The sequence below is a fragment of the Delphinus delphis genome, chromosome 8 (genome assembly GCF_949987515.2).
Source record: "Delphinus delphis chromosome 8, mDelDel1.2, whole genome shotgun sequence".
Taxonomy (NCBI): domain Eukaryota; kingdom Metazoa; phylum Chordata; class Mammalia; order Artiodactyla; family Delphinidae; genus Delphinus; species Delphinus delphis.
This window is the reverse complement of record NC_082690.1, coordinates 98,845,641-98,856,294: the sequence shown is the minus strand read 5'-3', so window position 1 is coordinate 98,856,294 and position 10,654 is coordinate 98,845,641. Positions and strand designations below refer to the sequence as shown.

The following is a 10,654-nucleotide window of genomic DNA, read 5'->3' as shown; positions in this document are numbered from 1 at the left end:
TAGCCGGGTTTTTCTACATTAAAAAAAAAAAAAAAATCTCCAGCAGGTCTGCCAACCCTCTCTGCAAAGCAAACTCTAATAGCTTTTTGGCTCTGTGCTTCATCCTTTCTGAAACTACAACTGTCAGACACAAATCAAGCTTTAAAAGGTTATCAGCTACAATGCTTAGATTTCCTGGTCTTAACTAGCCCAAGAAAGTTTTCATACCCAAGACCTAGTTCAACAAAATTGAGACATGAGCATCACCAGAAGCAGCTATATATTTTTAATCTAAAGACCGGGCATACAGAAAGCATTTTACATAAATTCTCGAGTCTTAATAATGTAACAGGAAATATGGGCCCCAGAGAAATAAGCCCCTTTCTGTAGGTCTTAATCCTTGGCCTCTACAGTAAAGACAACCCCTGGTAATCCAATGAGTATTTGCGACCCACCCACATATTACTTGGGAGGACACAGAGGAAGCAGCTATAGGCCTGCCCCTTATCATCTTACTAAAAGATTGCGAATAGCCTGAGAAGCAACATTATGGCCTAGTGAGCCTTTTAATTCTACATATTCAGACTTATTAGGATGATAGCTGGAGCTGGTAGTTTCTAATCTTCTACCCATAAATGTTCAAGAGGGTCATGAATCGCAATGAGCTTTATTCAACGTTAGTTTTGTCAAATGTCGCAAAAGAATCCCAGTGACTTATTAATTCTTTATACTTCAGTTTCCTATCTCTAAGTTAGCAACAAGCTTCCCGTGCTCTACTTAGCCACATTTAATTTTTAAGAATCTTCAGAGGAAAAATGTTTCATATAAAATTAAAAAGAAGGTTCCTTGTTAAGAGTTGGGATTGAGCTCAAAATAAATCAGTCCTGGTACAATCCCCTTCTAGTTGCTCTGCAGAGAAAAAGGACACTGATACATAAGGAAGTAACCAAGATGAAAAGGAGAGAAGAGATACAGCTTAAAGTGAAGAAATGACACACACCCCCCACATACACACTTTAAAAACTTTATTTATATAAAAAAACTCATTTGTTTTTAAAAGCATTAACAAGAGAGAAAGAAAAACAGAAAAGGTATGGAGCAGAAGACATGCCCCTTAGTAGTGTTCGGTGGGAAGGTGGGATTTTTGGTTCTCTGAAATTGAACGTTTAGTGTTTTTATAAATGAAAAGGAAAAAACAGTTAAAGGTCCCCAAAAGCCCATGGCTGTTCTATTACCCACACCCCACCGACAAAAAGAGCACCAGGAAAAGAGCAGAAGAAGACAAGAGAAACCAAGAGTGGAGCCACATCTGGATGGGGGCGATCTCCCCTGTGCAGTATGCTCTCAGGGTCACAGAAAGGAAAAGGCTCCTTTTTGCCAGAAAAGGAGTGGGACGAAATGTGAAGGGGAAAAGGGGTAAATAAGGAATTTTAATGCAGAGGGAAGGCGGGTGGGGGGTTGTGCACTTTTCTCCTACCCCAAAGCCTCAATATATAAAGGAAGGGGGAGAGAGGAGCATAAAGATTTCCAGTTGCATTAAACGGAGCTTTTAGATTAAGGGGAGGAGTAAAAGGCAAATAAGGGAAAGGGTTAAAAAAAAAAAAACAAAAAAAAATCAACCGCATAGCAGCTGATTCCTCTAGCCCAACCTGCTAATATACACTAAACTAAAAGGAGGAGGAACAGGGGTGGGGGGGTGGTCGGGGAGGGGGATATGGACACGACTTCCCTATAACCCCTTCAGAGACGACAATCATTCTGGGCAACTAAGGAGCAAGAGTCACACCACTCACTCCTCCCACCAATCTCATTTGGAGGTTCATCAGAACAGGATTTTTGCAAAATCCCAACATATACAGTTGAGAAAAACCTTCTATGGCTAAAATTAGAGGCTATTCCAATTCCCAGTGGAGAGACTGAGGTTCTCTAGATCACCTCTCCTCTTCTTTCTGCTATTTAGGGCCAAGAAGTAGGTAAGAAAGCAACAAAATATAATTTGCAAAATTATGAGAAATGAGACTGCAGAGGCAAAGAAAGGCACATAGAAGGGAAGGAGGAGACGCACCCCAGGCCAAAGGCACAAAGAAGAGGCAAAGCCAGGGGCGAACCCCACCTTTTTAAGGGTAAAGGGGGGCAGGAGTATGTACATCAAGTCCTTTAGTCAGCCAACCAATCCAGGGAGGAAGCAGGGGAGGATGGGGCTATAAGGGTGAGAAAAAGGAGAAATAAGGGCAGGGGGAAGCCAGCTTTGTAGCTTCCTGACAGTTTCAGACTAAATGATTCATGTACATTCCTACTCGCTCCTCCTAGAGGCTCTTCTCCCCAGAAGACATCTTTCTGCTCCTTCTCACCCAAGAAGTCTTCCTTGACATATTCTCCTCTTTCTACAGCCTCTTGAAAATGGCCAGGCCAAGTCAGCAGACATTATTATCACAGGATGGGAGAGGAGGGTTAAGGACAGCCTCAGTAAGGGGCAGCAGCTGCAGCCCAGGGCTGGCATGAGGCTTGGAGAAGAGATGGAGTCTGTAGGTCCTTGATGGTCCCTGCCCTGGAGTTGAGGAGGGCAAGGTTTCTTAATCTCCGCTCTAGGAAACCTTCACTTGCTCAAGGGCCCTTGCCAAGTGGTATGTGCCAATGTCGCCGGCCGTCTTTGCTTCAAAAATAGTCATTAGGAATAAAGGAAGAGCTCACGCCCTCCACTCTCCAAAAAAGTAAAGGTCCCTTCCCCACCAAGAGAAGAAAAATCTTGCTTAAGAATCATGGGTTTATCAGATTGCTGGACACTGCATATATAGCATGTAACTTCCAATTCTTCCCATAGCTTCCAGTGAGGATTCCCACTCTCTCCCTCCCTCCACACAAGGCCAAGAGTTCCAGGGAGAGCTGGCAAAAAGAGCTAATCTGCAGCAGTCTCTCAAGATATGCATATAACTGAGTCAGGCTTCTTGGGAGTAATTGCAGGGGATCTGGAGGGGGGAGGAGGGACAATTAAGCTTCACTGGAAGAAGTTAGGGAGTTGATGGAAAGAAGGCAGCCACTTAGGGCTACAAGGGCAGGAGGCAGTGTGGCAGTGGGCACAACAGTCCAGCGAAGAAAGGGAAAAATCATCAGTCCATTTCACCACCAAAAAATAAAAGTACATATATTATAAGCCCAGATGTAGCGGAGAGAGTGGTGCTAAATCTTCTGCTGTAGGGAAAAAAGAGAAAGAGATGTTAATAGGGTTGGGAATAAGGAGAACCAAAAGAGAGCTGAGCAAATCTGAAGGGAAGAAAGCAGCACATAATGGAGAATCAGATCACCAGCGGCACGTCCCAGCCTCTTAAGAGGTAACAATCACAGAAGCAGCACCCCTAAGCCCCGTGCGGCTGACTGATCAGATCAGCATGATTGGCAAACTGCTGGCACAGAGACCTCCTCCTCAAGGATGATCTTGGGGGTGGCTGAAGGACGTACCATGGGGGGGTAAGACATTTGGTCCCCCTCATCATCCAAAACCAACACATCCACCTCTTCCTCCAGAGATTCCTGCCCCTCGTCCTGCTGTGAACACATGCAATGTGTTAGTATGAGAGTAAGAAAACATGAGTGCGTGCCAGATCTAGGGAAAATCCCCAGATTCGTAAACTCAAACAAAACAAGGTAATAGCAAGTGAAGGGCAAGATATTCAAACAAAGCCAGGCGCAGAAAGAGAGCAACGCGAGGACAGACCAGCTGGCGCTAGCCACACCAGCGACACAGTCATGGCCTTCTTTCTCCCATCTCGACCGTCGCAGAACAATGGCACCAGAAACCCCAATGTGAGTCAAAACTCCTACTTTTTCCCTGAAAACCCCTACAAGGAAAGGTGCTGTCTTTCACTAAGTCCTTTTTTCCTATTTCACAGAACATGCAGGCTTCAAAACAGAACTAGCCTCAGAAGGACAATAGTATATAAAGAGAATTTACCATCAGGGGCGTTCCCTTCAATGGCTCCATTTCGCCTAGATCCCCAGATCGATCCAGTGTTCTACTGTGGTCTCCTCTCTCATTCAGTGTGGAATAGTTGTTATCTAGTTTAAAAAAAAAAAGTACAGAGACATGATGTTCCCCTCTAGTGTAGAATATGTATTAGGCAGATAAACGTGATTTAGGCACCTCTTTGGTAAAGCATTTGAGCTTTACCAAAGGCATTAAGGTCAGGTGGTCCTTGACATAAAAAAACTTACATCTAACTGGGAAGGCAAAATATATCATATATGATAATAAAGCTAAACTGAAGAGATCTATGAAGGGTACTGGAATTAGGAGAAGATAGTGAGGTGAGCTGCAATAGTTAGGAAGGACCTAACAGAGTAGACAGGAATTCAGCCAAGCCTTTGGGGATGAAGACCGTTTACAAAGCAAGTGGGAAGGACATTCCAATAGGAGGTATTACAAGAGCAAGATAAAAAAGTATAGTGAAGAGACAGGATAGCAAGTAGACTAGGTGGGCTCAAACAGAGTATATGGAGAGTAAGACAGAGCGAACCTGGCGTCAGACTGTGAAAGGCTGTGAGCAACAGTTTAGGGACACACGCTTGATTCTGTATTAATGGGGGAGGAATATGAAGCTTTTTTTTTTTTAACCTTTGAGCATTTGGGAATGTGGAAAAAGGTAGACAGATCAGATTTTACTACACTTCCTTGAATCCTTCCCAATGGAATGTCCAGCCAGTGTCCTTCCAGGAAGGTGAATGGTGCGGGTGCTGGAAAGAGCTACAGAGCCACACAGTTCTCCTCATCCCATATGATAATATGGCTTACTCCATATCCTTAGGCAGGAATTAATCACCTACCTAATGATTTTGTGTTTGATCCCATACTGCTCATCTGAATTTCTTCCCGATCAGGTTTCTTATCTACAGGGAGTCAGAAAGTTATCCAGGTCAAAACCCAACTCTTCAAAATCTAAACTCATAAAAATTGCTCTCTAGTCTGTCCTCCCTTCCCCCTCCCTCCCATCAAACTTTTACTAAGCACCCACCACAAGTGCCAGGCTCTAGACAAAGCCCTCATGGAACTTAAAGAGATCCCTTTCCTCCAGACTCTAACATAAGAAACGATTCACTCTAAGCCAGCAGGTTTCAAATTATTTGGTCTCAGGGCCCCTTTATATTCTTAGAAGTTATGAGGATCCAAAGAATGTTCACTGGTATAGACTACATGTATTAATAGCCACAGTGCTTTTAAATATTTATTTCATTTAAAATTTATTTTAAATATTTATTTCATTTAAAAGAACAATACTTATTCCGTTAACATAAATAATACTTTTAATTTTTTTAAAGAAAGCATTGTTTTATATTTTTGCACATATTTAAAGTTTGGTTTAAGAGAAGATAGCTAGATTCCCGTATCTGCCTCTGTATTCAATCCGTTGTGATGTTATTTTGGATGAACATAAATGACTCACTCTGCTGTACAGCAGAAACTGACACAGCACTGTAAATCAACTATACTCCAATAAAAAAAAAAGGATAAAAATTAAAAATGTTTCTTTCTCACCAGAAAGTAAAAAAAAAAAAAAAGAATCAAACTGATTTTTAGTAGCATCACAGTGGATAGTGTACCAAATTGTTCAAGATGGCTTTATAAACGTACACACTTATCAAAAAAAATAAAAAGCACTGTTTTACATTTTTGCACATCTTTAAAGAGAAGATAGCTAGATTCCCATATCTGCCTCTGTATTCAATCCGTTGTGATGTTATTTTGGATGAATTATATAAAGAAAATCCAGCATCACACAGATAAGAAGTTGGAAAAGGGAGGAGAACTTTATTAGTCTTTTCAGATAACTGTGGATATTCTTTGATAGTATACTAATACTCGACAAGGCGAGTTTCTTTAAGGTTAGCGCAATAAGGAATGTGAATCCAAACTAAGGCTCTCTTCATAGTCTGTTAAATTAACATCTATTGGTCTGTCTTACACTTTGAATGGATCAGTTACTCATGCATGATTTTGAAAATCATGCACTGGTCACTTGGAAAATACTGGTTCACAGAGTTATGCAGATTTTCTAAATGTTAACACATTTCATGATATAATATCAAAAAAATCACATTCATTAACATCGCCACTGATTTCATTTAAAAGTATATTAACTATTGGGATGTTACCAGGCTCACAGTGACAGATACAATTCTTCCAAAATTTAAAATTTTCGGGCTTCCCTGGTGGCACAGTGGTTGAGAATCTGCCTGCCAATACAGGGCACACGGGTTCAAGCCCTGGTCTGGGAAGATCCCACATGCCGCGGAGCAACTAGGCCCATGAGCCACAACTACTGAGCCTGCGCATCTGGAGCCTGTGCTCTGCAACAAGAGAGGCCGCGATAGTGAGAGGCCCGCGCACTGCGATGAAGAGTGGCCTCCGCTTGCCACAACTAGAGAAAGCCCTCGCACAGAAACGAAGACCCAACACGGCCATAAATAAATAAATAAATTTTAAAAATAAATAAATAAAAATAAAATTTTCTCTTGAAAATTCAGGCAAGTACTGTCAGTTATTTTTCCTCAAACTGACAAGCTCATTGTGTTCATTTTCAAGAAAATGTCTATTTTTTTAAGTAAAAATAGTGTTCCAAAAAAAAAAAAGTGGTTAGTGTACCTAGTAACTCCAACAATAGCACAAGTGCTTTTCCTCAAGATTACCATCATGCTTTGGTATGCTGCAGGGTGCTTTATGAGTACCCCCTATATCATCAACACAGGCTATTAAAAAGCTGTGTACTCAAGAGCAGAAACAATAAAATTAACATTGTTACAGTTCCATCAAGTACGTTCTTAAGTGAACTTGGCTCCTTTTTTTCCCCCTACCCTCCAGAAACTGGCCCTTCTTATAACTGCAAGTACATGGCAACAAAGACTACAACAACTAGTTTGGTTTGGTGTCATCGCCCTGGTTTACACTCAGCCTCCAGCAATAAAGCACCACCACTGCTTATGCACCATCAGCACAAATGTCAACAGATTTGGTGATCCTCAGACCACATTTTAAGAACCCTGACTGAGGCAAAACCCAAGTGTCATTAAGATTAAAAGGGTTATAATAAGCACTAAATATATGATTTGTCTTTTGAAGAAAAATGTATCTGCTCACATGGCAGTGTTTAGAGGAGATAGAATAGGAGTGGTTATCTCTGGATAACAGAAATAAGTGACTTTTTTTGTTGTCATTTTTCTGGTTTGTATTTTCTAATTTTTCAACAGTAAACACATACTACTTGGTATTATATGAAAATTCAAAAGGGAAAAAAAATCATTTTGCAATATACAGATCTTCCTCGGACTTACAACGGGGTTACATCCTGATAAACCTATCATAAGTTGAAAATGCATTTTAATACACCTAACCCACCAACCATAGCTTAGCCCAGCCTACCTTAAACGTGCTCACAATACTTACATCAGCCTACAGTTGGACAAAATCATCTAACACAAAGCCTACTTTATAATAAAGTGTTGAATACCTCATAATATAATTTATTGAATACTGTACTAAAAGTGAAAAACAGAATGGCTGTAAGTGTATCGGCTGTCCACCCTCATGACTGCATGGCTAACTGGGAGCTGCAGCCGATGCTGCAGTGTGAGACGCTGTCCCACCATGCTATCGCTCGCCAGGGAAAAGAGCAAAACTCAGCATTTGAAATAGTTTCTACTGAATGCACATCACTTTTGCGCCACCACAAAGTCGAAAAATCATAAGCCAAACCGTCGTTAAGTCAGGCACTATCTATATACATATGTCAAATCATTATGCTGTACATCTTAAATTTATACACTGTTATATGCCGAGTATATCGTAAATAGAGGAAACAGAGTAGGGTTCGCTCCCTGGTCATTTTAAGTCCACAAGCAAAGATGGGGGAGTCACACGCAGGCTAACTGCCTGTCTTATTTGCTGATGCTCAGGTCTACCAGCTTCTGGGTTATAATCCTGAGGTGAAATATTACTCTCCCTCCACCAAAAGACAAGCTCATTCAGAAATAAATATATATGCTATTTCATTAGATGGTAAGCCATCTAACGAAAGAAGAGCAGAAGAATAGCAGAAGTGGAATAAAAGCAGAGGGCTATGTCCCCTGGTTACTGTACCTGATTTCTGGTTCCGGTCAATGAGAGGGAGAGTGCTATCATCATATGAATGACTGCTCTGGCTTCGAGAAGCATTGTTTAGATTCACCTGGAGGCAAACAAAACACAATACTGTCACAGAGTACTGAATTCACCCTTATCTTACTTCTTAATGGGCTCAGACTTTTAGGTCCTTATTCCCGAATAGGTAACTCGTAAGGGTTAAATAAACACCTATATAGTGAAACAAAACTAGGATATTAGGGCTTCCCTGGTGGCACAGTGGTTAGGAATTCGCCTGACAATGCAGGGGACACAGGTTCGAGCCCTGGTCCGGGAAGATCCCACATGCCGCGGAGCAACTAAGCCTGTGCGCCACAACTACTGAGCCTGAGCTCTAGAACCTGCGAGCCACAACTACTGAGCCCGTGTGCCACAACTACTGAAGCCCACGCGCCTAGAGCCCATGCTCCCAACAAGAGAAACCACCACAATGAGAAGCCTGCATACCACAACAACGAGTAGCCCCCGCTCGCCGCAACCAGAGAAAAGCCCGCTTGCAGCAACGAAGACCCAATGCAGCCAAAAAAATAAAATAAAATAAAATAAATTAAAAAAAAAAAAAAAACTAGGATATTAGGCTTCTATTTGTGTTCTGAACAGATTACAAAGGTATCAAACACTCACGCTATCAAGGAGATACAGTCTCAGAAAATGACAGTTCAGAAAATGGCAAACTCCTTCAAAGGGCTAAGGCAGATTCGGAGAAAGTCAAAAAGGCCATCATCATCCTTCATTACCACTGGCATTTACACTGTGCTATGACACAGAGGAAGACCAGAGCTATTTCAGCAGCAAATGAACTATAGGCACCATTTTGGGGGGAAAGTTAATAAATTATTTCTTTACACACAGTGACTTGGGGCAAAAGTAGACTCAGGGGAAGTTCCCTGGTGGCCTAGTGGTTAGGATTCAGCGTTTTCACTGCGGAGGCCCAGGTTCAATCCCTGGTTGGGGAACCATCCCACATGCCGTCAAAATACAAAAGAAAAAAAACAAAAAAGTAGACTCAGTGTGACAGTGAAATAGAAGAACCAAAGACAAAAGCATTACCTGAGACCAAGGGGAAAAAAAGGTGAAAGTCTCAGTCCCAAGAGTTATTCTACCTGAAAGTCTGACTTCTTCCATCCTTCTTTTTCCAGTGGCTTCCGCAGTTCCTTGTATCCCCAGATTGTCTGTAATACAAGCGCTGCTGCTCGAACTTCTTTTTCTGAGCGGTTCCTTTTGAGGAAAGTAACACCAGATGGAATTTGGATGTAAGACGAGGGAAGAAGCTGAAAACTTGTACTCTCTAATATAATGTAACGTACGGATATAAATCCCAAAACAGGCAAGATCAAGTATTCACCAAGTCTCATGTTTTAACTCAAACGGTGACACAAAGAAATGTTTGATGTAAGAGTCTTATCAATTTATGGATCAACATGAAGACAGAAAAAAGAGCAATACCTCTTTATACTTTCCATGTAAATAAGGGAAAATAACCTTAAAAAGCAAAAGGGGAAAGCCCCTTCCCAGCAACCCCTCTCTCATATTCAAACTTTTCCAGTTGTAATTTTAAGTGTTAATCTCACCCTGATTTGTTGATCAAAACCAGCTTCTCAATACCCTGTGTTTCTCGAAGCTTTTTGGCAGCCTCCAAGTTCTCAGCAATAACTTCATTGATGGTATTCAAAACAGAGACCACAGTGTCCTCAGAGAAATTCTGGGAAGAGCTCTGTTGCCCTCCTGGCAGATTCTTTACCAAGTTAGGAATAGCATGTTTACCTATAGCGGTGAGACAGGAGGAATGTGTGCGGGGAGAACAAGCTGAGTCAGGTTGTTAGGAGCCTAACACTACACTTAATCGCATTGCTCATATCAAGCATAGATACTATCCACATGAATCAACTTCCTTCTCCTGTAGGATTATCATTTCAAAAGAGCAAAGGACCTGGAATAGCCATGGATATACTGTCCTTCCTATTCTTTTATTTATTCTCTCTTTCAGTCACATTAAAACAATCTGAATACTTTATCTCAAATATGCTACACAGTCCATTCAGATAGTCTAATGAAAATAGTACACTGAATACTATACTACAGAATATTATACTACTATTATAGCTTAATAGAACAGTCATTGTGAATTTAAGAAAAACAAAAACTGGGCTCTGTCACTTATGAGCTATATTAACTCCGGACAAATTACTTAACTTCCCTGACCCTCAGTTTCCTTATTCTAACAAAAAATTTTAAAAAAAGGACCCTTGTAAAGTGGTGACATTTAAATGAGAATATACAGACATGCTTAACAATCCCTAGTAACAAAGTACATGCTCAATAGATAGATATTGTTATTCTATTTTTGAAGAATCAGCCCCTCTTGTCTTTCCAAGAACCATTGAACTATAACCTTCTCCAACCTCCAGATTCACAAACTACGGAGGACTAGGATTCTTCCTCAGCCCTTTCAACAAATAAATTATTTAGCACCTGTTGGATCAAAGGTGCTGTACTAGATGCTAAGGT

General features: G+C 41.1%; 1 protein-coding gene across 4 annotated transcripts in view; it reads right to left on the bottom strand.

The window, feature by feature from the left end:
- Positions 1 to 989: 989 nt before the first annotated feature.
- CTNND1 (catenin delta 1) overlaps positions 990 to 10,654 on the bottom strand; it is a 46,302-nt gene continuing 36,637 nt past the window's right edge. For 3 of the 4 annotated variants that reach the window (XM_060018942.1, XM_060018944.1, XM_060018945.1), the window contains 7 exons: positions 9,718 to 9,910; positions 9,250 to 9,364; positions 8,105 to 8,192; positions 4,798 to 4,860; positions 3,929 to 4,032; positions 3,436 to 3,522; positions 990 to 3,168 (listed from right to left, as the gene is read on the bottom strand). In XM_060018942.1, the coding sequence (XP_059874925.1) occupies positions 3,157 to 3,168; positions 3,436 to 3,522; positions 3,929 to 4,032; positions 4,798 to 4,860; positions 8,105 to 8,192; positions 9,250 to 9,364; positions 9,718 to 9,910 (662 nt within the window). In that variant the 3' untranslated portion in view covers positions 990 to 3,156. The remainder of the gene's footprint in view (positions 3,169 to 3,435; positions 3,523 to 3,928; positions 4,033 to 4,797; positions 4,861 to 8,104; positions 8,193 to 9,249; positions 9,365 to 9,717; positions 9,911 to 10,654) is intronic. The other variant, XM_060018943.1, reaches the window with a different exon arrangement.